The sequence below is a fragment of the Xyrauchen texanus genome, chromosome 22, assembly GCF_025860055.1.
Source record: "Xyrauchen texanus isolate HMW12.3.18 chromosome 22, RBS_HiC_50CHRs, whole genome shotgun sequence".
NCBI lineage: Eukaryota > Metazoa > Chordata > Actinopteri > Cypriniformes > Catostomidae > Xyrauchen > Xyrauchen texanus.
The window spans coordinates 12226120-12253831 of record NC_068297.1 but is presented as its reverse complement, the minus strand read 5'-3'; the positions used below and the strand labels follow the sequence as shown (position 1 = coordinate 12253831).

Here is a 27712-nt window from a genome sequence, read left to right as displayed (position 1 = left end):
CACTCATCCTTTTCTAAAATCCAGTTAAAACTCTCACTCAATATTGGGGACAAAAATAAATTAAATTCTTTATAAAATACATTTGTAAATCCATCACTACCTGGACATTTTTCTGTTTTACTTTTTAAAATAACTATTAAAAGGTTTATTATCTTCTTCTGTTATTGGAGAGGTTAAAACTTCATATTGTTGACTTGTAATTTTAGGAAGGTTAAATAAATTAAAGTAGTTTTTAATTTGAGGTATATCCTGTAAACGTTTTAATTTATTTTCTCTTTGACTTTTTAACGTTTATTTTTCCATGATGCATATGCTAGTATTTCCCCTCTCATTGTGGCTTTAGCTGCCTCCCACAATATAACTGGTGTCACTTCTCCATTATTGTTACTTTGTATATACATTTTAAAGCAATGCATTATTTTATCCTTAAAAATAGTATCCCTAAAATGAGAGTTATTTCTAAGAAGAGAATTATCTCTATTTAAACCATTTGTGTTTAAAGTTATAATTCTAAGTCCCCTCATCTACTTTTTTTCTTGATGCAATACTAATGTTTATATCATTATAAAGAGATATATTAAACTCTCTCACCTCATCAAATTCCTCCCTCATGATTACAGTCTTACATAAAGAAAAAGGAATGACATACATTCACCCTTAACAATAGACTCTGTGGCATCCTTCACAAGTTTGCCTAATATTGTCCAACAAAGGGGTCTCCAATTTACCAATGCATTTGATCTCCTATAACAAATAGTGGTTTTTAACTGTAAAAATAATTGATCTTTCCCCCCTTTTTAAGAAATTTTTACAGAAAAAAAATATTTTTATATATTAGCAAATATTGCCGATATTAGCAGGTTTCTCTTACTTAAACATTTATATTGATATAAATTCATTATTTTATTCTTAAAAAATAAAAACCAAAACTTAAATACCAGGTTTAAGGGGCAATTTAAAATGTTTTACCCTTATTAAATTATAGATATTTCATTCCACTCCTTTCTTCCCCAACATAATTACAATTAAATCAGTACCTTGTTTATTTTATCACTAACTTCCTCTCTCCAAAGCATTTAGAAAGTACTCCTCCCACTCATCTGAATTTCCCTGACGAGTCCATTGATTTTTAGTCCATCCTGTGGTCTCCAAAAATCATTGGAATTCCTGCACACTTTTGTTTGTTCTTTCAGTCTCCTCCGGGAAACATTTGTTGTATTCCTTAATGACTGTCTGAATGCTGTCATATGTCTGATGGCATTCCTTCCAAAATATTTTCAGTTTTACCAGATATCGAAAGTGGGACGAAAGTTTTTCTAGGATTTTTGCTAAGAAATCCTTATCGAAGTATACTCTATTCCCATCATAAGTTATCTCTCTCTTTGCCAATGCAGGCTGCAAAACTCGTTGCCTCATGTTCCATGTCAAAAATCTGACCACAATGGATCTTGGTTGTGAACTTTCATTGGGGAATTTCCTCGATGAGATGCAGTGCACTTGTACTATGGCCAGCTGTTTCGTGATACCACAGGCCTCTTTCAAAAGTCTTTCAACAAATCCCACAATGTCAGTTCCCTCGCTTCCTTCTTTTATCCAGTAGATCCGTACATTATTTTGCAGAGATTTATTTTCTAAATAATCAGTCCTTTCCCGCAGCATTCTGTTTTGATGTAGAAGAAATATTAAAGGGTTAGTTCACCCAAAAATTTAAATTGTCCCATAATTTATTCACCCTCAAGCCATGCTAGGTATATATAACTTTCTTCTATCAACCAAATACAATCTGAGTTATATTAAAAAATATCCAGGCTCTTCTAAGCTTTATAATGTGAGTGAATGGTACCTTAGATTTTGAAGCACAAAAAAGCACATCCATTCATCAAAAAAGTAATCCGTTACCGGAAGCCAGTGATTACAGTTTATAAAGTTATAAATATGGATATTTTCTTACAAAAACACATCACTTCACTTCAAAAGGCCTTTATTAACACCCTGGAGCCATATAGATAACTTTTTTGATGGATGGATGTGCTTTTTTGGGCTTCAAAATCTAAGGTACCATTCACTCCCATTATAAAGCTTGGAAGAGCCAGGATATTTTTTAATATAACTTTGATTGTGTTTGGCTGAAAGAAGAAAGTCATATACACCTAGGATGGCTTGAGGGTGAGTAAATTATGGAATAATTTAAATAATTTGTGGGAACTATCCCTTTTAACTCCTTTACATCCATTCTTAACTCTCCAATCTCTTGTTTAGTATCCTTAGAAACACCTTGAAATTCTATTCTAAATTCCACATTTCTTCTTTTAGTGACTTCAGGAGTTCAGTAGTTTCTTTTTCTAGCCATATTGGCTTCTTTTAGTCTGTTTTGTTTCTCTTTAATTTAAGTTTCCGTCTTTACCACGGATCTCAATAGCATAACAAAGCAATCATCTTAAAAAGTATAAAAGGAAAATCAAAGAATAAAAAACCCCCAAACAATCTTATAAACGGGGATATTGAGAGTCAGTTTTTACCACGCCAATAGAACATGTGGCATTCCACTAGAAGTCTCTGTCAAGTCTCATTCATTTGACTCAGGGTAGCAAGGAGCCATTTGAGTATCACCTTAGCAACTGCCTCGCAACCAAGTAACAAATCACATATTTCTGCACCAGAACATTGCCTTCCGGTTACTTTCATTTGACTCAGGGTAGCAAGTAGCCTTTTGAATATCACCTTGGTAACCGCCTAGCAACCAAATGGGGTTACCCTTGCAACCGATTAGAAAAACTCATATCTCTGAACCAGAATATCGTAGAGACTTCCGGGTTGGGTCATTTGACTCAGGTAACAAGGAGTCTTTTGAGTATCACCATGGTAACTGCCTAGAAACCAGATGGGGTTACCCTAGCAACTGATTAGCAAAGCACATATCTCTTCACCAGAACATCATAGAGACTGCCAGGGTTGGGCCTTTTGACTCAGGCTAGCAAGGAGCATTTTGTGTATCACCCTGGTAACTGCCTAGCAACCAGATGGTTTACCCAAGCAAATGATTATCAGAATACATATCTCTGCACCAGAACATCATAGAGACTTCCGGGTTGGGTAATTTACTCAGGCTAGCAAGGAGCCTTTTGAGTATCACCCTGGTAACTACCTAGCAACCAAGTAGAAAACCACATCCATCTATCTATCTATCTATCTATCTATCTATCTATCTATCTATCTATCTATCTATCTATCTATCTATCTATCTATCTATCTATCTATCTATCTATCTATCAATCTGTCTGTCTGTCTGTTTATACACTTTCAGACTAGGCTATTTCAAGCCAACCTAAAGTTTGTCCACAAATTTTTCAATCTAGTTTCATTGTTGTGATTCGTATAGAATATCCATATATTATTTTAAGCTTTATAGCTCACCTGTCTGTGACACCTCTTTTTAGGCTAGCATTAAAATTGTTTTGGACACTAAAGTCCACTTCCATGCTACTTCATTTTGTATGTCATAGCATACCTGTAATAGCTATGACTGGAGTCTTTGAAGCATCTGAACTAAAAACTGTTTGACTCATTCTGGTTTTAAATGTGGATTACACTCATTAGAACTCTGGATTACACTGATTAAAGACTGACACAATGCAGAAGGGTCTGTCTTTTTAACAGCATATTCTTATTAGTCACTTGGGCCCTGTGAACTCAAAAGACTCCCTTCTATTTGTTTTGCACTCTGATATCTTCAAAGTGGAAGTGAGCAAAAGACTGACATTTGTTCTGTCCTACCTCTCTCCCTCCATGCACTGGTTTAAACTGATCTGGACACTAGGGCCTCAATCTATCAATATTTTTTCTTCTTTTTTACCAGGGCAGGTAGAAAGAGGACTTTTACTAGGACACATTACATTATGTAGCAAAGAGCTCTTCCAAAATGACTGGTCTGGGAAAGTTTATCTTGCAGTTATTCGCAGAGGCATATATAGGGGCTAAAACTTCCAAACATACTCTCTGCTGCTTTGTGAGCTTATCCTACCACTGAGCTGTTGGCAAATTATACATGCCTGCTTTTGAGTCTTTTACATAGATTAAAGAGATACCACTGAGGGATTACAGTGACAGGACAGCTCATCACCAGAGCTTTCTTATCTGTCTGTTTAAATGGGTTTCGAAGGATGGATTTATTTGTACATATACTGTACAGGTGAGAAACTGGTGCAAAATATGTGTGAGCATAGCAGAGCACCTGATAGAAAGAGGAATTTTATCAGGACACATTACATCGCCAGAGACTGTTTTAAAGAATTGGTCATGGTAGCGCTGGATTATAAACCAGGCCAGTACTCCAGGATATATAACTGTCAGGGGCCTCCAAAACCTTACCTCCAAAACCTTAGATTGCCTGGCCCGAGACATTTAGTGCAAGCTGATCACTGAGGCTTCTAGCTACCATTTTTTGCCATCTAATGTTTCCTACCCTTTTTTGCACTTGTTGCTCAAAGTAGGATGTTATCTTCAGTTTTCACTACTGATGTGTGAGCTTATCCATAAAGATATTGGCAAATTATACAGGCATAGATTAAAGAGATAACACTGATGGATTTCAGTGACAGGAAAGCTCATCGAAGCCAGAACTTCCTTATTGGACTGTTCAAATGAATTTGATTGAATTTATTAGATATATTTGCTGATCTACAGTGGAAGAACACCCCACAAATGGACCAAATATGTGTGAGTAGGGGGCCATGTGGATGTTTAGGTCATGAGGACACAAAAGAGCATCTGGTCATGTACCTGGATGCATTATACCTGAATATGCTGTTTTTGTGACATTTCGTGGGGTTTAGAGAGAATTTTCATTGTGAAAACAATGGAAAACAAGAGTTTAGGTGGTAGCTTTACTATGTTTGTGAACTTTATTTTTGTAGATAATATACAATGCTCCTTGTAGCCCCACTGATTTTAAGGGTTTGTTTAAATGTCATTATTTGAATAGATGATGATTGGGTGAATATTATGCCATATTGTTTGTCTGTCAAAAAAAAAGAGGTTCTCTCTCTCTCTCTCTCTCTCTCTCTCTCTCTCTCTCTCTCTCTCTCTCTCTCTGTGTCTGTGTTTTAATCTATAGCACATCTCATAGTCTCTTCTTTTAATTATTATCTATTAAAGTACTCATATATAAAACAACTTATTTATTGATTTGTTTTCCCAGAGAGCCAAAGTCAATATAATAGTATTGATTCATGCTGGGCCTTGAAAAAAACATTAGATGACACAAACTGATTCACTTTATTCCAGGTACTGTATCTAATGGATATTATTCATTCTGTCCCAAAAGACACATGTATTAACTTCTATATCTCTTTCTTTCTTGAGTGTGTACGAGAGGGAGAGACAGAGTGAATGAAACTAAGTGGGTTAGAGTTTGTCATTAACAGATGGTGTTTGCTTTCCAGGCGCAATAAACAAATGCACTCAGCAGAGCCATAAAGACCTGTGAATATTTTGAATGGCGTAAGCAGCTGTGGTAATGGGAGAGATAGTAAAGGAGTGAGCGAGAAAGTAAACTTTGAAACACAAGAGAGAATTATATCTAAACCCCATTAAAGACAAAGCACATCTTGTGTTTAGTGGTCTTCATTATTTATTAATAGTTAATTTGCCAGTGTAATTGTAACTGATAGTATGATGTCAGACAGACTGTGCAGATTGCCCTCATATTTGGTAAGTTTAACAGTGGGTTTATGTTATGAAGTAGCAATCTATTACTTAAATACTTATCCTGTTAATTCAAATTTTATCACATCATAAAATAGATATAGAGGTAAAAATAGATAGAAATATTTCATAATTTGGTAAAAATCAGGATTCAAGTGTTTATTATGATGATGCATGACGATGGGCTGTTCCATATCAAAAAGCTACACTTTGATGCTGCACTGATTTAGCGAATTGGGAACATCTTTAGGAGTGACCAGCTGTGAATATGTGTGCAACACGTCAATGATATTGACTAGAATTTATAGACTTTGCTGGTGACATCATCAGGATGCAGCTTTAGCAGGGCTATAAATAGATGCGTCACAGGTGCATCTTCAGGACTTTTGTCTTCAGACCACTCTGTGCGTGTTGTGCTTCTCAAGCTGTCAGAACTTTCTTTTCCTCTGTTAGGAGTTAGAATTTGTTAGGCAGTGCGCAGAAAACCTTTTCTCCTTTCCAAGAATGAGTGTGAAGCAAAGCAAGCAATGTGTGTTCCCGTGTTTACGCTCTATGGCTGAAACAGACACACACCAGTTTTGTTTTGTGTGTTCGGGGGAAGAGCATGCTTCTCTTGCTATAGGGTGGGGCGGGTGCGAGCGTTGCAATCTGTTTACAGTCAAAATGCTTCACACTCGTCTCGTTTACTTCGAAGAGCCAGCGCCCACTCTTTCATCGTGGGGCTCTCGCGTGGATCTGACTGAGGAGCGAGATACTGGTCCATCCCTATCGCTCGCTCTCTCTCCCCAGATCCAGCTGGTCCTTCTCATGAGCCTGAAGCACGCTTCGGTGCCTCTTCGGTTCATGAGGGGGGTGCTGAATCTCTTGAGTCTGCGGACTTTGAGCTACACACCTCTGAACATTCCAAGCACAATTACAAAGCGGCTGAGGAATTACTCGAGGTGGTTACTCGGGCTGTGGCCAGGCTACAGTTAGACTGGCCACGTGAATAAGAGACCCCCAAATGCTCTAAACTAGAAGACAGTTTTCTGTCTGGTGGCCAAATAAAATTAAAAAAATTAAAAAAGGAAGGGAACACTATATCAGTCCCTTCCTTTCTTCGATGACCTCCATAACGAGCTTTCTCATTCATGGAGGAATCCTTATACTTCCTGTGTCTTCGTGCCCTCAACGTTGGCATATTCGACTGTCGTGGGTGCTGAGACACGAGGGTATTCCACGATGCCGTCGTTAGAAGAGACACTTGTGGGTTATCTCTCGCCTGGCTCGGCATCATCTCTTAACTCTTTCCCCGCCAGCGTTTTTAAAAAAAAGTTGCCAGCCACCGCCAGGGTCTTTGACGATTTTCGCTAAACTTTAATGGCCCGCAGAATATTTTCTTCCATGAATATATGAAGATGCTATATATCACAATAAAGATCTGAGCCTCTGCTTTTAGGCAAAAAAAAAACGATTTTATTTTATCTTCATTTGTTCTTTTTTTATTGCGACTTGAACAGAGGTCGGTTTTGTCAAAAAACAACATTTCAGACAAAAAGCTGATAAAAAGGCATGTTTAGGTCTGATATTTTGAGCTTCTCAATACTCCACTTCTTCATGTTTGAGACGATCGCAGTCTGTTACTTTGATCAAAGAGTTGCGTACTCTTTCAAAACATGCGGAGGGGTCTTCCTTACCGTATAACACCTAAAACACGGAAACCCGGAAAATTCTGTGTTTGGCGGGGAAGCGTTTTTTTCATAAAACACAGAAAATTCAGTGTTTGGCGGGGAAAGAGTTAAGAGACCCACTCTCCCCACAAAGCCGTGCAGGACCACCTCCATGCTTGTGGGAAAAGGTCATCAGGCAGCAGGTCAGGCTGGTGCTGCCCTGTACACTACGGCATTGTTGCAGGCATACCAGGCTGACCTGCTGAAGGAAATGAGTGCGGGCAGTACGGTCGGCGAAGAGGCTTTCGCCGAGCTTCGTTGTGCCACAGATCTGTCTCTCCGGGTGACCAAACAGATGGCTCGTGCCATTGGCCAGTCTATGGCTGCTTTGGTCAGCACAGAAAGACATTTATGGCTAAACCTTTCAGGCAGGGACAAAGTGCTCCTCCTCGATGCTCCGGTTTCGCCTTCTGGCCTATTTGGTGACGCCATGAACATGGTTATCACCAGGTTCCAGGGGGCGAAAAGCCATGAGGATGCCTTCGGGCAATTCCTCCCTTGTCACACTCAGTGGGAGGGGCCACCGGCCACCCAATCCGCTCCAGTCCTTCTAGAAGGTAGGCTCAAAAACAGATCATGGCGAATTCGCAGAGACTGGGGACCGGCTCGTCGCCCTCAGTAGCCCCCAAACAAGATCTCAGGACCATCATCTATAAGAAGTGAAAGCCCTTAAGGTCTTGTGCCCAGCCATGGGGGTAGCCCCCCCTTGGGACGGGTCATGTGAAACATTCACCTATACCCTCCTGATACCCCCACGAAACCGCTCCATTCCCACCACCTCTGGCGTTTTGGGAGTTAGCGATTTCCAGGGAAATGTTGGGTGTTCCGTTGCTTCCTGCTGTAGCCCAGGAAGCGGGACACTTGACATCCCCTCAACAGGAAGTGTCATAATAAAAAAAAGGGGCCAAAACCCATCTCAGAGAACCTGGTAGTGTGGAAGCTACTGCCAGGTGTTTCCATGTGGGTCCTAAGGGCAGTAAAAAAAAAAGCACGTCTACTGTTGAAAGAACTGTCAAAGGGGCCATAGAACATGTTCCCCTTCCAGAGAGAGAGTCAGGTTACTACAGCAGATACTCCCTGGTTCCCAAGAAGGATGGGGATTGTGTCCGATTTTCGAGTCTTGAATTGCTCAGTCAAGGTGCTCAAGTTCAAGATGTTAACCGTCAAAACGGTCGTGTCTCAAATACCACATCATGATTGGTTAGTCACTATCGAGTTCCCAAATGCATGTTTTCATATAGAAATACTGCCACAACACAGGAAGTTTCTGAGGTTCGCTTTCGGGGATGAAGCTTTCCAATATTGGGTTCTTCCATTCGGCCTAGCCTTATCACCCCGCACATTCATGATGTGCATGGATGTAGCACTGGCTCCTCTGCGACTTCAGGGCATCTGCATTCAGAATTATATAGATGACTGATACTAGCACAGTCACAAGAACTGGCGTTACAGCACAGGAATATCATCTTAGCTCATCTGGTTTCTCTGGGTTTGAGACTCAATGACAAGAAAAGCATTCTCTCTCCCACTCATAGAACTATGTATCTGGGGATTGTATGGGATTCGATCATGATGCGGGCATAATTGTCTCCCGCTCTCCCGCTCCGAGACCATTCAGAAAACCCTGAGCAAAGTCAGGCTAGGCCAAGGTTGCACTGTTCGTCAGTATCAATGAATACTAGGTCTCATGGCATCTGCGTCCTCAGTGATTCCTTTGGGCCCTCTGCACATGAGACCATTTCAGTTGTAGGTCAAAGCCAAGGGATTTCATCTAAGGGCCAGTCCCCTAAGGCAGATAAGGGTTAGGCGCCGTGGGCTACATACCCTTTCTATGTGGTTCAGACCCCGGTTCCTCACCTTGGGTCCCACTCTAGATGCGTCTTGCCATTGCAAGTTGCTAACGACAGACACCTCCCTGTCGGAAACTCCATGGAAACTCCAGGGAAACTCCACCCTGAGGCAGTGAGACAAATCTGGTTGAGATTTTACAGAGCAGAAGTGGACCTCTTCGCCTCCCAACAGACATTGCAATGTCCTCTCTACTTCTCTCTGAGTCACCCAGCCCCCCCTGAGTCTGGACGCGATGGCGCATACATGGCCCAAAATGCGCCTGTATGTGTTTTCTCCGGTTTCTCTGCTCCCGGGAGTTCTGGCCAGAGTTCGCCAGCAAGGGTCCTGCCTCTTACTGATAGCGCCGCGTTGGCCGAACAGGGTATGGTTCTCAGAGATAATGTCTCTCCTCGACGGCTCACCATTTACGATTCCGGAGAGGAGGGACCTTCTGTCTCAGGCGCAGGGGATGATATTTCATCCCCGGCCTGAGCTCTGGATCCTTCATGTTTGGTCCCTGAAGGGTACCAACTGAGGAACACTGGGCTTTCACCTGAAGTTATCAAGACCATTCTGTGTGCTAGGGCTCCCTCTACTAGAAGAAGTTATGCCAATAAATGGGGTATTGCACATAATGCAGATCCAGTTAACTGCCAGATTAACTGCCACTCTCAGGGTTTATGTGACTGCTCTTTCGGCTTGCCACACCCTGATTGACGGGATGCCATTGCGGAAACATCCTCTGCTCGCTCGCTACGTTCGTGGGGCCATGCGATTAAGACCTCCTGTTAGGACCAGGAGCCCTTCATGGGACTTAGCGATAGACTTTGAGGGTCTAGTTGAGACCCCCTTTGAACCTCTAGAGTCAGCGTTCGATAAGCTTCTGAGTCTCAAGATGTTTTTTTTCTCTGTCTGTCTTGCCAACCTGATTAGATTTTGCCCCAGGAATGGCTAAAGTAATATTGCATCCTCATTCTGACACCAGATCACTCTTGAAGCCTTTTGTTCCCCGCTATTTACAATGCCGGATCAGGAGAAATTTCACAGACTGTGTCCAGTCCGTGCCCTTCAGGCTTATATCCACTGCATTAGCCAGTTGTGTAAATAAGTGCAAATATTTGTTTGTCATGGGGCCACCAGGGGGGCCACCAAACAGACAATGTCACATTGGGTGAGGGATGCTATTGCCCTGGCCTATGAGGTGCATGGTCAAGCTTTGCCAGTAGGTATCAGGGCTCATTCTAACGGGGGGGGGTCACTTCCTCTAAAGCTTTGGCTGGAGGTGTCCCTCTACAGCATGTTTGTATTGCGGCAGGCTGGTCCTCTCCGCATACATTCATAAGATTTTAGAGTTTAGATGTTCATGCCACTCCAGGCTCTTACGTCCTTGAGTCAACATCACAAGCTCATGTATGAGACCTCTCGTGTTCTTGTGAGCAAAAACTACACAACCGTAAGGGGTCCAGACATCCACAGTACGGCGCTGTGGGTATTTTCATTCCCAAAGCTCTAAATCAGCGCAGCATCAAAGTGTAGCTTTTGATAGGGAACGTCTCAGGTTACTTAACTGTAACCCTTGTTCCCTGAAAAAGCTGCTGCGCTTCATTGTCGCACCGATGATGCCCCGGGACTGCTCTTCAGACAAAATACCTGATGATGCACCTGTGGCGTATCTATTTATATCCCCTGGTACCGGCGCATCCTGTTTATGTCACCAGCAGAGGCTATAAATTCCAGTCAATTTCATTGACGTGTTGCACACATGGTCACTCCTAAATGACGTTCCCAAAGCGCTAAATCAGTGCAGCATCTCATTCCGCTTTTTCAGGGAACAAGGGTTACAGTTAAGTAACCCGAGACGTTCTTCCTGTTCTGCAGGACAGTTGATGTGTTGCAAGATGTTTCCTGTTTTGTATCAGGATGTGTCGACAAACTGCCATTTTTAGAAATGTGTTTCTTGTACTTGTACTCTCTGTCCTAAGCCCTCATGTATCTCATATCAAATATGTATGTCACGTCCATATAAGGAAAATAATAATTTTATTGGTTAGTTTAGTGGTAGTGTTACTTTGCTGAATAATATAAAATGATGTGTTGAACAATAAACGTCGGAGAATGATATGATATACTCTGGTGTGTGTGTCATTTCTCCCCTCATGAGGGCCAAGATTGAAACAGCGACTGCAGATCTGAGTTGATATTTAGGGGGCACTCCTAAAATACCTAACATAACTAAAGTCCAATCTGTAGGCTTTCTTTAAACTAGAGAACACTGAGAATGATCAGTCCATGGAATGGTTTAACCATAATCAGAGTTATTGTTGTTAAACTCAATATCAGTGTCATTCCAAGGGCTCAACTAAAGTGATAGAGACAGTGAGATCATGACTGATTCGGACCCACTGCAGCCAAATAAGGCCAATTTCCTTCAGGGCGCACACTCATGAGACACAACACACAGTTCTTGTGAGTCTGAATCCAGCTTCCTAATCATGCATTAATATTCAGTAAAAAGATCATTGCACTGAAGTTTTTCTTTGCTACGACACAACTCAAGCTTTGGCAGGTACATTTTTTTTATTTTTTTACAAATGATTTACACTTAGTGTGAAATAGTGTCTATCGCTATTTGCACTTAGTGCAAATAACTGCTGCCATATTATAATTATTATTTATGTATATTATTACATATTAAAATTGACCAATTCACATGGTAGAGAAAATACCTGTATTGGTCAGATGGAGTTCCAGAGAGATGAGATGAGAGATGTAACTGATGTTTAAGTCTTTCTTTTCACCATGCAGCTCAGTAATTCTGGTAGCATTACACAAAGCATTTTTGCTATTTCTGCCCTTCTTGTCAAATGTGCTATTTTCTGACTTATGAAGGAGTGCCACGATATGAAAGGTTTCAAAATTAGATTGCTCCAATGTTGCGTGCTTGCAATGTTGACAGCATTGTTGATTATAAACAGGAGCAATAGTTTTAACACATCGCTCGCTAACAGAGATGTGGTACAATGCCATTCCCACATCGAATTAACAGGTTTATACAATAGATCTGTGACATATTAAGTTCATTATATATGTTACAAAATGTGCTTCATCACTGTGCACACTCACACTAAATTCAAAAAGCATCCAATGAGCTCCAGAAAGCTGCATGAGAGAGAGAGAGAGAGAGAGAGAGAGAGAGAGAGATGTGGAAGAGCTGATTTACAATATTTGTGAAGATTCTGGAATTATAGTTTTATACAAAGTCAGTTAAAATTATTTGTTCATCTGTTTGGATTGGTTTACTGATGCTCAGCTAAATGTTTATGTAAATAAAATTGTGTGGGAATTCCACGCAGTATGAACGTGGAACATGCGGGAACGATTAGAAAATATCACAGCTCAGTTGGTCCTTAAAATGCAAGTGGATGCAGATCAGACTTTTGAAGCTCTAAAAATCACAGACAGTCATAAACTTCATCCAGCAGTTTAATTAATGTCTTTTAAAGCGATACGCTTTTGATGTGAAAAAGATAACTTTTTAAATATAAACTATCACTTCCGATCAGCAGCATTCATAAGAATGCTGAGTTCATGCGGTCTCTCGTATGACGAATTTGCGTTGGCATGTTAAGGAGGTAATCTCACGTTTTTCTCTCAGTTGAGACATCCAGGATAAGCACACAAATGCACCATTGTGAGTAAACAAACAGATACAAATATAGATCTAAACTAAAACTAACAAAGCTTATGTACAGCATTCCTCCTTCTCTGCTGTAAACAGCACAGCTCTTCTGGGTGTGTCGCGCGTGCGTCTGTTCTCACGTGAATATGCCAACACAATTATGTCACACACATACTGCTGCTTACCAAAAGTGATGCTATATTGTTAAAAAGTTATTGTACTTGTAATTGTACTTAAATATGTATCTTTTTCACTCCAAAAGTGATCGTATTGCTTTGGAAGACATTCATTTTAACGATGGAGTCGTATGGATGACGTTTATTATGACCGTCTATGATTTTAGGAGCTTCAAAGATCTGATCACTATCCACATGCATTTTAAGGACCTACTGAGCTAAGATATTTTTATATTTTTCTTCAAATGTGTTCTACTGAAGAAATAAAGTTGTATAATGTATGTCTGGTATGGCATGAGAGTAAATAGTGAGATCATTTTTATTTTTGAGGTTACTTGTTCTTTCAGGCAAGTGACCCTTTGCTAAGCCCCGCCTTAAATGTGCTTCTGACCAATCCTGTCTTAGCAACTGTTGCCCTGCCACCATTACTCTGACATGAGTTTGCTATTTTCCAATGAGAGCCTATGAAGTAATGTGTATTTTAGTCCTTTTAGCAGAATTTTATCAAAATAATTAAAAACATTTAAAACATGTTATTGCCGGGTCATTTGTAATAGTGACACGATTTAACCTGAGAGGATACACACAGTGTTTTTTTCTTTCTTTCTTTCTTTTTTATTATTAAATAATCTTTAAATAAATCTGGAGAAGAGCATGTTATGGATTAAACAGTGCCAGCTCTCATTCGAAACATCTGCAACGACACCTTCATTTGCTCCAAGGTAAATTAATGCTAAAAACTGAACGTTACTTCATTTGTGTATTGATTCAAGTCAAAAAGAGATGAGTGTGTTATGAGATGTTATAAACAGCTTTGTTCACTTACGCTAATGTTATTAGATGTGTAATCACTATTTAATTAAGTTTTTCTCTTTTTAAGTTACATTAATTATTGTTTGCCTTGATTCTGATTCACACACCTCACAGTTTTTAATCAAATAACTGTGTAATTTAACAATTTATTTGACAAAAAACTTCACATAACATGCATTGCAATGTCACTCTTCATACCAGTCCACGTTAAAATATTATCCATTCGATTTATGAGAATATTTAGCCAAAAACCACGTTGTTCATGGCACTCTCCCATTCATTCCAATGGGGAGTTCTGCAGAGCTTGACAGAGCGAGCAACGATAACTAAGGGGGCAAGCTTAGCGAAGGGTCAATTAAATTCTCTTTCACTTGCCCCTTCAAATATCTCTCTTTGTGCACTACAACACCTGAAGATGCATAAGAACAGCCAATCAGATTGGAGCTGTTGATATAAAACAGCTTTTGCCATTTTTGGATGCATCAGACAGTCAGTGAACATACTGTGGGTGGTCCATGAGCATGCAGTATTCACCTGGTATCAAGATGCATTTTGGAGGATCCGATCACATGTGGCCAGTACTAAATACATGTTGCATTTGAGCTTAGATTTCATTTAAACTCCATCTGGGAGAAACAGTGTGCCGGTTTTGTTTGTGCTTTTTCGCTGTTTACTATGCAGTAACTCAATGACATAGTGATTGTCGTCATGAAATCAGAGACCCTCCCTTCAAAATCCAAACACAAGTGGTCATGCATTTAAGATGCAAGATAATTCTAGGTGTAAACAGCGATGTGTCTCTCGCATGACCACCTGTGATCAGATCTCCCAACACGCATCTTAATATCGGGTGTAAACAGGGTCTCAGACTCTCATCTGAGCCATCTCTTACAGACAGCAATTCAAACCTGTCTACCTTTTGCTAAATGGTTCTTGTATATTAAATAAAAATGTGAAGTTGTGAAGTGCTCTTTAAGGTTTGATCTACTGTTGCCATTGACAATTATCAGTTCTACAACAACAAAGGCTTTTGATGATCAGGGCAGACCTTTGTTGACCTTGATGGATAGTCTGTCCATATTTACACATAAAAAGCCAAGCTCTGGTGTTTAAGGTGCATTATGTCAGTAGTTATGCTGTCTTTGAATTGCTTTTGAAATCCAAGGATTTGTTCTGACTGGGAACATTGCACAGATAATGAGCCGTAATGAACAGAAAAAACATTGTACACATAATGAGCCATAATGATCAAAAGAACAGTGTCTTCACAATAACTATTAATCTGATATGGATTATTTTGTTGTATGACAGTCAGGAATGCCTTTCTTTGTTAATTTATTTTAATATATCCAACCAGTGTGAGTGTGGCTGCTTCATTATGTCTCTCTCTTTCTCTCAGTTTGACAGCCTATGTGCTATAGAAAAGACCATCCACTAGGAGGACCAATGAAAGTGCGCTTGTGTGTGAGTCCGTGTGCGTGTGTTTTCTTCTACACACAATGGCAACTGCAGTGATAAAAGCTCTAGAGCGCTCTCTTTCACATGTCTGCATAAGAGTGTGTGTGTATATGTGTGTGTTTGTGTGTGCAAGAGGAGGCCATTTCAGTGTCTGTCAGATCTCTTACCAGGGTGTCAGAGCTAACAAGCTCCTGCATGGACTGAGAACACTACAAAAGCGACACTGCCTTGAGGCTTTTGAATCTTTGAACACATGTGTGTTTTAATGTGCGTGAACATACGTCAGTCTGAAGACTGTGACATTTAAATATTGTAGAGCAGTGTATCATAAAATGCAGAAAGGAATGTTTGTGTCTGTTGCTTTTTGAATACAATAGATAGCCTACGTGAAAAAACATAGTGTGTTTGCGGGGGGTTGTTGTTGGGATGAGACACATACTGTAATATTTGTTTTTAAAAGTAATTTCATTGCTGCCGGAGGACCTGAGGAGTATTCAAGTCTGCAGTCATAGGAAAATCCCTGACAGAGTCTACCCTATAGTAAAAATGTCACACAAGAAGATATTGATTTATTTTCCTTGAAACTGTCAGAAAATCTGGCAAAGCATTGACACAACAATAAATGATTAGTGATATGTCAAATACCCAATACATGCAAAACATTCCTGTCAGTCGCCTTTACACAGCGACTATACCAGAAATTCTTCCAAGAAAAAGGACTTCCTTCCAAAACACAAACAAATGATTTATGAAGACACAGAAGGAAAAGGAACCCCATTAATAAAGCTGAAGCTGCAATAATTCATGTAAAATGACAAACACCTTGAGTTGGCCTCACATTTAAAAGTTAGTGTTCTGTGGTAGACAGATGATTGTCTGTGTTGCAGGTACACAGCCATAACAATTGCATTGAAATGGTAAAACAGGGTGGTAAACAATGTAGTGCAGTGTTTTCCAACCTTTTTTGCCTTAAGTACCTCATCAGCACCATCAGTAAGGCTCAAGTACCCTCAATCTACACAACACTAAAGAAGTATACCAAAGACTAAACATAAATTTCATTAAAGTTATCATTAATATTGTAATATACCTTCTGTACAAAATGAAAAGGCAACGTTACCAGTTTTGATGTTTTTTCATCAAAGACAACAAAAACAAAACCATGCATTTATAAGCCATGAATGTATGTTTTAGGCATCTTTCAGCTATAATGTTCATTTTGCTTACAAATAAAATAAATTATCTGTCAGCTAATGCTGGTAATTATACAGGTACCTTCTAACTTGATACGTTATGAAGTATTAAACGTGTTTCAGTTAAGCACATATTAATGAAAGTGGGGTCAAATAGCTTCTTTACCGCATCTGTGCTACTTGTAATTTGAATGCAGTTTTATTTTTTGTTGTTCCTTTTTTTCAACAACTGAATGTAAAGAATGGAAAGGATATTAAAAAAGGCATTCATTGACAAATGGACTCCTTGTATTTCATCTTTGAATGAGTCTAACCAAACTTTTACTCTCAACACACAGTGAAAGGATCACAGTGCTGAACTTTATATAGAGTAAAAGATAAATCTTGGGATTGTAATAATCAAAATCATGATTGTTCATATGAAGATAGTAATTAAACCAAAAAAAATATTTATGCCCTATATCCCAATAATTGATTTTTATTTATAATTTTTTTTTTAATAGGTTTGTGGCAGGGAGGAGGGCAGGCCGGGTCATTATGCTGCACACCCGGCCCCTAATCAAGCCCTCGAGAGGGACAAAAGACATACACACACGCAGGGCAGCTGCCTGTAACTCTCTAGCTGTGTTTCGTTTCGAAAGCTGCATGCTAGTTAGGATGCATCCTTTGAAGGCTGCAGTAAACCGAGTGTCATCCTTTAAACAAGCCTCGTTTAAACGAGACGGCCTTCGTAGGACAAATGGAAACGGAACGTAACATGGTTGCTATGACAGCACGGCACTCTTTAACATGCACGAGTGCTTTGAGTGAGAAGGGAACGAAGTCCCTCTGGAAGGGAATGCATGAGGTACATTTTAGGAGAGATATGACGATGTAAAGAGAAAAGAAAATAGATTTTACAGGTGTACTTTTAGTCTAATACTTTATTTTAATGATATATTAATATAATTAGACATATTATATATTCTGCATCCATCTACTGAGGTACTTCAACTTGGAAATTAACATTACTTGTGTTTGAACATCATATTTTCGGGAAAAATGTTTTTTACATTTCCGTTGAAGCAAAGAATTGTGGGTTGTGAGTGCCCATGAAGGATACACCTCATGCATCCTCCCGTGAAAGAAGGTTGCATTCGAAGGCTGCAAAGTGTCCTACTCGCTTTTCTAAAACGAGACGAATGTGGCTGACAAATGCGACCTCCACAGGACGCAGCCTTCCAAACGAGACACAGCCTCTCTCTCTGTCGAACTGCTGCCTCCGGTGGACTTTATCCCTCTCGTTGGCTTGATTAGCCTGATTAGGGGCATCATCACGGCCCGGCCCCGCCCTCCTCCTTACCACAAGGTTCAACAAAGCAAAGTTCCTAGGTTGGAAATCACTGCCCCAGGGCACCAGAATCACCACTGGATCTTACGGTTATTCAAACTGTCAAACTGAACCCCTGTTTTACCACAGTCAATTCTTTGCATGGAGTGTATTCAGCTTTGATTAGTTAAAAAAATTAAATCAAGTCAACAGAACTGGTAGGTGTCAGCTGATGAGTTAGGACAGTGACTGCAAAACAGTTCAATAAATCATTCTAACCTTAAGTAAGGGTGAGAGTTCAGCTGAGGGTGCTGAAGAAAGAAGTTAGCTACTTTGGTTCAGTAAATCCTCTGGGTTTTCTGTGATGACACAGTCAGGGTAACTTCCAGATCACCTTAATTGTGGAGGAAAAACACCCCCAGATATTTCTATTCTTCTTAATAACAGATATACTGTGCCATGCCTAAGAACATGTTTTTGTGTCTCTGTGTGTACATTTTCACACAGATACCTTGTTGTAATTGTACATATTTTAACTCACCTGCATAAAGAGCTTGCTTTACCCCCTCCGGCTTAAAATACCCATCACTTCCTTCCCAAATGAATGAAAAGACATCTTTCACTCTCTCCCCCTCCCTTGTGTCATGCTCTCTCTAATCATGCTATCGACAGTTTGTTTTAAATTAATCATGAATGCAAATCTTTCCCAGGCTTTCTTTTTTTTTTAATTCTTACTCCATTTGCACTTCACCACAGACAAGTTTAGGTGCAGATTAAGTATACAAAGCATCCAGATTATTTATTTATGTGGGCTGGCTACTGTGTATTGTGTCTCATGACAGTTCAATACTAATGCTGCAGACTCCATGCAGTCAACTTGATTTTGGCTGAGGGTGTCACACTTGCAGACCGTTTTACAGAGATTTGGCATTTTTAATTCTGAGGTATACACTTCCCGACACAAAATGGTGGCACACATAACGACTCACCGCAACCATCTGTCTCTGATTCTTTTCACATGGAGCTCACTGAAAAAACAACAGGAGTACTACATGAGCACAGACAATTTAATTGATTTAGGCCATTTTTAGACATGTAGCTTGCTTGATTTGTGCTGAAACGGGCTAAAATTGTTACATTGTTGCATTTTCTTTATAGGTTTGGTTGGCTTTGACGCGGTTATATTTTAAAATGGACTAAAACTGGAAAATTTAGGTTGTGGTTATTTTTATCCGTCATTAGTTGCTTTAGCATTATTTCTGCATTGAAAAGTACCTGTTCTCACAGTCACGGAGTTTACTCTCTCCCTTTGTCTGTTTTTCCGCTATACAAAAGAGAGAAGAGATCGTAAAGATGGAGTAACTTTACCTTGTGAAAGTGCACGAGTGTTTATTTATCCAATCAAGGCTTGTCATAGAATGCATGTCAATAGAATGCATGTCAATATGCAGCTTTCAGTTACTAAAGAATTTCATCCAATAAAAACAGACTGTTGTGGCTTTTATGCAGGAAAGAAAGGCAGAAAAAAAGCTTGGTGACCGAATCTGAGTATGATGAAAACATTCACATCAGCTTTATGTATTGTTCATTCTTCAGTAAAAGAAGGAGCTCATTGGTCACTTGAAGAGAACACAAGACCCTGTCTCAGAGACAGAATAATTTTTTTAAACAAGCCAGATGTGTTTTTTTCAGTCTTTGAAGCCATTAGCTCAGCATAGAGTCCCGACAGTCAAGTGATTAACACCTCCCACTGAGAGACACTAATACATGCTGTCTCCCTGTGCCTGGCTGTTGATTATGTTTATGAAGCAAACACCTGAAAATCATTAGAAAAATCAGCTAGTGAGACAATGGCTTAAGCCATTATTTTAAGGAGTACTGAGTACTCAACCTCAGTATCCCTTTTGCCCTATGTTCTTCTTGGAGTCATATGAGTTACAGATTCCACCTCAAACGCCCCATTCCCGCAAGGGCAGTGAGAGTACCCACAGATGGCCTACCCATTCCGAGATCTGAGGGCAAGATGCATTTATCAGTATCTCTAACAATTGTAAAGATTACTATATTCCTGAGCTGGAGAGACAGAGCAAACTTTTCCAGAATAGTCAAATAATTAAGTTCAAGTAATAAAGCTAATACATTCATCCAGGTTCAATACAAGTTAAGCTGAATCGACAGCATTTGTGGCATATGTTTATACCACAAATATAAATGTTGACATGTCCCTCCATTCCTTACACTTGAGTTACAATGAGTCACTTACAATGGAAATGAATAGGGCCAGTATGTAGACGTTAAAATACACTTTCAAAACTATATCCTATATCCAGAAGATGTAAACAATATGCATGTTAACATAATTTTAGCATGATACAATAACTTAATAATGTTTTCTGTGCCATAAACCCACTAAACCTGCAAAAACATTGATTTAAACAACTTTACAGCTCAAATAATATGCAAGTTATTAGAATTAATGTAAGTGCTTTTATAAAATTAAGCTTAACATTTCTGCCTCAAATCTCAAAAATTCGCCCCATTCCATTGAAAGTGCCTCACTGTTATCTTGAGTTTTTATTTTTTAAGAAGAGGGACGAGTCAAAATTATGAATTTACATTATGCCACAAAAGCTGTTGATTGAACATAACTTGTATTGAACACTTGATATTCCTGAGCTAAAAAAAAAATTCTGTTGATTGAAAAACACTTGTTACTTACTATATCCTACATCCTATATCCTACTGTTACATTATATATATTTGTGTTTATACTGTAGGCCTATTAATAGATTTGATGTGAAGTCCTTGTATTTTTTTCTGTTCTTGTAGGCTACAATCTTTTTACACATTGAACTGTAATCTGGACAGAAACATCTTTTTATTTTTCAAGATAATACAATATATTGTATTATCTTGAAAAATAAAAAGCAGATGTTTCTGTGTAAAGGTTCACTGCAAAACAAATAAAAAAAACCTTATAACTGATGTGTATTAGTGGTTATCATTTTGCAGATTCTATTTATAAACTGTGACTCTTGCTAATGTGATATAGACGAGGTTATCAGTTTTCCTGCTTACATACTAATATGAAAAGATGCAGGCACGACTCCTCCAGATGTCTCTGCTCGCGGATACCCTCGGGGCCATCTCTATGCCCCGCGCGCGTGTGTCGCGCACCTGTCACACGTTCTGCTCTCGCGCTCGATCCAAGCAGTGGCGCGTGAGTGAGCGAGTGCCACTCAGCAGCTCCACCCCTCCTGTTACTACTCCCCGCGTCGAACCGACAGAAACCGCACATCAGACACAGTCGCGGTTACACAGGTGAGAAAGTTGTTTTACGTCTATTTATGTTGTGATTTTGAGAGAAACTGGACTTGGACTTGGTATGGTGTACAAGCTGAAGATGAGGAGAAATATGATGAAGATGGAGGATGTCTGGGGGTTTAAGTCAAACCGGACTTACTGGACGTTGTTTTTCCTGTGCGCTCTCGTGCCGTTCCCCGCGCGCGCAGATCTCACTTGCGCCTCGTGCTTCGCGCCAATTACAATACCGCTGAAACGTGAGCTACAGGCGCACGCAAAGGAACAAGTAAAGCCAAAGGCTTTTGTCAACCGCCAATTTGCAAGTGTAACGGTCGACAGTAACGTGAAAAGCAGGATATGGGGGCTGGATGGAGCCCAACTTTCCCCTGAAGCGCAAAGAGACTCTCCTTCGCCGTTCTGGGGACAGAAGCTAGAGAAAGCGAACACATCCCAAGCGAAGAGGACCGGTCCAACTAAAGAAAAAAACGGAAAGGTTTATTCAACATCGTCTCCAGAGGAAACCAAAGTTAAGAGAAGGGAAAAGCGCAGTCTGTTTCCCTATGACCACGAAAAAAATGTTAATAGTTTCCAGGATGCGGCCGCTCCTCGGTTCGATCTCAGGCGCACTGGAGGAGCTGACGGGACCGGGAGAGGTCCGAGGCAGGATGAGCCACACCTGGTCACATCCACCTTTGCGCTGTCTGGAGATGCTGCTCATAATCAGGCCATGGTACTATGGTCCGGACACAACAGCAGTGTGAGTGGAAACGTTCTCTCTAATGCGCATGGCTTTAAGAGATCAATACTTTGCCCATTATTGTAAACACTTTTTGGGGTTCAAATGGCACAAGTGTACTGTGGTGTTTTATATACTGTAGTGATCTTAAATGGTTTTGATAGTTTTAAGTGTTTTACAGAGAGCACAGCAGCTGCAAACCCCAGTGTGCTTGAGTGAGTGTGTGCGTGCGTGCGCCTCATCTCTCTTTCGCTTTTCTTATTTGCAAATACATTTTCTGTGTTGCGTATTTCTAGTCAGACGGTCGACAACTAATTCACATGGACTTCAAAACGTCAGGAAAAAAGCACTTTAATTTATAGCCAGTTTCATGACGCAATAACACGATCCAAAAAAAGCCAAAAAAGCAACAACAAAAAAAAGAAAACATAAATCAATCCGTCTCCCCAGTATTAACCCCCCCCCCCCCCCACACACACACACACACACACACACACAAAGACAATTATATTGATTATTAGAAGCAACCGTTCCTCATCTTACACAGATATATTCATTAATATTTGTGATCCAAATATTCAAAGCTCATGTGACAGTTATGAGGATTTGTGTTTCTGTTTTCAATGGTGTTGCATCCTTGGTGTTTCAAGATATAGTATATCTCTACTATGCTGCATTTTAAAAAGGCTATTTATTTATTATTAGCAGTAAGAAGAATTCCATACAAGATTTCTTGCTTTGAGTCGTCCGAACCTCAAACCAGACATTATGTCTGAAAATGTTTTATTTATTTGTTTGATACCTACTGTATTAGGACATCAGTTCTGGAATGCAAAAGGAACCTGCTAGAAATAAATGCAGTTTTAAAGGAATATTCCAGGTCTGATACAAGCTCAATGGACAGCATTTGTGGCATAATTATGATTACCACAAAGATGTTTTTTTAATTCATCCCTCCTTCTAAAGAAAAAAAATAAAAAAAATCGATGTAACAGCAAGTCACTATCTAACTTTTGGAGGGTTTAAAGACACAAATGTGAAGCTTGTAATTTAATAAAAACACTCAGAGCCTACATTAATTAAAACTTGTGTATTATTTGAGCTCTAAATTTGTTTTAATTACTGTTTTTACAGTCCTTTTATTGTTTATGCCATTACATTGTAATGACAATGACTTGTAAAATTGAATATACCTTTAAACACAAAAGATTAGTAAGCAATTTTATCACACTAAGACTCCGGCTCCAGCCACTAGGCGGAACCAGCACAAAAAAAAAAAAAAAAGCGCACAGAGATTTCAGACAGTCAAGCAAATGTTCATTGAGCCGGTCCACTCAGCTGCAATATGAGTGCAAGCAAATTACTTAATCACTCCAATGTCTTTGCAAGAAATACTCCGCAAAACAAACTCCAGCCAATCGGAAGAATAAGTGCAAAGAGCGTGTAGATTCATCCATAAAACTGTCCTAAAAGTGTGTTACTCTACTAAATAAACTCCAGCAGCAAGGCGTAACCAGCACAAACAAAAAAGTGCTCAGTTTCCTCAAACAGTCAAGTGAATGTTCAGTGAACTCCACTCCACTCGGCTGCAAAGCAGAGGTGTATAGTAACGAAGTACAAATACTTCGTTACTGTACTTAAGTACAGTTTTTAAATTTTTCTACTTTATTGAGAATAAATATTTCTTTGGACTTTTACTTTCACATCACTATATTGTGAAGAGAAAATTGATACTTTTACTCCGATTAATTTCTCCAGACCCTTTCGTTACTTTTGCGACTGAACACAGCAAAAAAATAGCAGCTGTATGTGTAAAAATGCATGCAGATCAGCGATAGTGATGTGTGATTCGTTAAAAGAATCGAAAGAATCAAATCTTTTAAATTTGATTCCTTTGAACTGAACAAAAATATTAAAAAAGCGTTCTGATTAGTTTTGCGAATCGCGAGTCTCCACTTGTGAAGAAAAGAAACTAATTAATTTGATAAGTTTACGCTTAAACGTTATGAAAGCTTTTAAATAATGAAGTTATGTGTGCTAATTCTCCGGCCTTTCCAGGAGACCTGTTCATATAAATGTCAATCACATGTGTGTACATTTTACATTTAAACAAGATATGATGTGTATTTATTTATTTATATCCTTTATTTAACCAGGAATGTCCCATTGAGATAATACAATCTCTTCTTCCAGGGAGTCTTGGTCATGAATAATATCCAACCCTCATGAAAATGTCCAACAATATTTATTTTGATATTTGCTCATGAATATGTCCATAAATATTCATTTTTATATTTTATGAAGATGTGAATGGTCTTTGCCAAAGCAAAACTAATTTTCTGGAGGATGCTAAAGTGTTATATTTGCTTTATAGCACATTTATGCTACATTATGTGCTTACTAGGGCATGCTATGTCGTTGTCAAGGTGATCTCTGCTGTGTGTTTGTCGCATTGCTACAGTATGTGGTTGCCAGGTTGTTACTATCCCGTTGCTACGTTGTTTTCTGTGTTTTTTGCACATTGCTCTGCAGTTTACAAGGTGTTCTAGGTGGTTGTCAGGTTGTTGCTATGCTGTTGTAAAGTTGATTTAACTGTGTTTCAGCACATTGCTATGCAGTTGCCGGGGTGTTCTGGGTGGTTGCTCTGGCTGTCTCTTTTCTGGTCACTAATATGACTCATCTCCCTCCTTCAATGTTCCAGTTTTTATGGACTATGGTGTTCATTTACATTCATACCATAAATATGATCATTCTGATATGACTTGAATGCACCATTAAAGGGATAGTTCGTTTAATTTCTTACCCTCATTTGATCCAAGATGTGTATGACTTTCATTTTGTTTCTGCAGAACACAAATTGTTATGTAGGTCAATTCAATGTAAGCGAATGGTGGCAAGAACTTTGAAGCTCAAAAAAGCACATAAATGCAACATAAGATTAATTCACAAGACTCCAGTGGTTTCAACCAATGTCTTCTGAACAGATCCAATTGTTTTTGGGTGAGAATAGACCAAAATATAACTCCTTTATGACTATAAACCTTGATATTAGCAGTCTCCTTGGTGATCATGATTTCAAGCTTGTTTATACTTCCTATAGCGCCATCTAAGGCTCTGCATATGCGTCAAGCACTAGAATGTGAAATCAAGCTTGAAATCATGACTGTGCATACAGATTGCAATGGCAAGATATTCAGTGAAAATTAGTTACAATTTGGTTTGTTCTTACCCAAAACCAACTTAATTGCTTCAGGGGACATGGATTTAACCGCTGTAGTAGAATGGATAACTTTATTCTCCCTTACTGTGCTTTTTGTAGCTTGAAATATCAGGCCACCATTCACTTGCATTGAATTGACCTATAGAGCTGAAATATTCTTCTAAAAGTCTTTGTATGTGTTCTGCAGATCAAGGAAAATCCGACACATTTTGGATGGCATGAGTAAATGATGAGCACCACCAAGCGTATAAGTTGCCATGGGTTTATTGTACTGTTCCATAATTTATGCAATTTACATGTACTTTTGATACTTTTGATAAGTAAATTTAATATCTGTTACTTTAATACTTTTGCTTAAGTTGTTTTCTCGTGAGCTACTTAAAATTTTACTTGAGTCAATTTCCATGAAGGTAACATTACTTTTACTCAGGTATGACAAATGGATACTTCATACAATGCTGCAAAGTGAGTACCACAAGATGACTTACTCCATTGACTTTATGAAAGACATCGATTGCTGCGGGCATGTGAATGTTTTTTTGCCCCATTTAGCATTTTTTCTCAATTTTGCCAAGAATATCAGTGCAAAAGCGACCTGCCGTTGATGTAAAATTTTCTTTGCATTCCTTGAATCGATCATGTTTCTCTCTTGTCGAATTCGCAAAGTCTGGGAACAAGAAAATGCTGTGATTTTTCCAAGAAAGACTTCCTTTACTCCTCGCCTTGTGTAAAACAAGATCTTTATCGGATGATCTCCGAAATTTGGCCAGAATTGATCGGGGCCTGCCCCCCTCCATGGCTTGCCAAGCAGGAACCCTGTGAGCTCGCTTGATTTCCAGCTTATGGCCTGCTATGTCAAGTAGATTCGGAAGGAGCCCATCTAGGAATTTCACCATATTCTGTCCTTCTTCGCCCTCAGGAATCCCTATGAAATGGACGATTTTCTGCTGGTTACGATTATCCATGTCATCCAACTTCTCCCAGACACACTCCAAATCCACCTTGGTCACTAGCAGATTAGCAGATAATTCCCTCTCTGATGACTCCAGATAATTGATCCGTTTTCCGACATCCCACACTCTTGTAACCACCTCCGTGGCAGTGATCGATCGACATATTGGCAAGATCCTCCAAATCAGCAACGACCTTCGTCAGCATTGCCGACATGTTCAGCATCTTCCGCCGCATTTTCCGCACTTCTCCGACTAAATCGACTCCCAGGCTCACGGCCTGCTCGGGGTCGTCAACTTGAGCACGTAAGTGTCTTTTAATGTCTCCAGAGCCAGAGGATTTTAAATTCTTTGACATATTGTCCTCCTAGAACATTTATGGAACAGAGTGTATTGAATCTCAATGGTTTATGTCATTAAAAGTGTTAAAACTAGCAAAGTGCGCACCATTCACACATCTGATCCTCGCATGGTGTTGTGTGACTCCTTGCTTTATTAAAGTTCAAATAATATGTTGAATATATATGGAAGCAGTTCATGTAAATAACTACAAACTCTGAAAGTGGCATTTCTCTGTGTAGTCAGCGCCTCTTCAATGAGTTGCACGAATGTCACAAATTAAGATTTTTTTTAAAATGTTGAAGCTTACTTTATATCCTTATAAAGTAAGTAAACTATTTGATGGACCAAAAGGCATATTTAGGCTGCATTAAAGTAATCAACATGACTCCAGTCAATCAATTAAGTAGAAGCAAATCGATAGGTTGGTGTAAGAAACAAATTGAGAATTAAAATGTTTAACTTTAAATCATTGCTTCTGCCCAATGCTGTATTTCTGTTTGAAATGAACTAGCTCTCACGTGAGGTTCAGTCCTCTGTTGTATATAAAGCATGCTTCTTACCTTCTCTTCTCTTGCGTGAACGCGCCATATCACTTACGTCACTGATGCGTCAACTGCTGGCAAGAAGTATTAATGTTTTAATTATCTATTTGTTTTTTACACCAGCCGATCGATTGGAGTCATGTGTCAACTGGAGTCATGTGGATTACACTATACACTACAAGGACCTACAGAGCTTCAAAATTTCAAAAAATCTTAATTTGTCTTCTGCTGAAGGCAGACAGTCATACACATCTGGGATGGCATCAGGGTAAGTGAATAATGAGATAATTAAAATTTTTGGGTGAACTATTCCTTTAATGTTTATGCATTGGCCCCATTCACCTCAATTGTAAGTGCCTCACTGTAACCCAGATTTTTGCTTTTTCTTTTTTTTAAAGAAAAGAAGGGACAAGTCAAAATAAATTTTTGTGGTAATCAACATTGTGCCACAAATGCTGTCAATTGAGCTTAAAGATGCCCCTCTTTCCAAAGCCCTGCACTCCAAAGACATGCACACACACTAACACATTAGAGACCGTTGTGTGGGAGCAGATCTAGGGTGGAGAATTTTGCCATCCAACCATGAGAGTTTCACTGGAGCAGGACAACGTACCAGCACTTATTCAAGCATGGGCTGCCCTGTGAACGAGCACAATGATTGACAGACAGAAGGTCTTCTGATTGGCTAAACAAACAATCTGACATCTTTTCCCCCATTATTTAACCAGCCTAGGGCTGTTATAGATAAT

General features: G+C 39.4%; 1 protein-coding gene across 1 annotated transcript in view; it reads left to right on the top strand.

Annotated features, from left to right (window-relative positions):
- Positions 1-20964: 20964 nt before the first annotated feature.
- The window catches only part of LOC127662319 (VPS10 domain-containing receptor SorCS3-like), a 122338-nt gene continuing 115590 nt past the window's right edge, over positions 20965-27712 (top strand). The window contains exons 1-2 of the mRNA XM_052153447.1: positions 20965-21191; positions 21234-21930. Of these exons, the coding sequence (XP_052009407.1) occupies positions 20965-21191; positions 21234-21930 (924 nt within the window). The remainder of the gene's footprint in view (positions 21192-21233; positions 21931-27712) is intronic.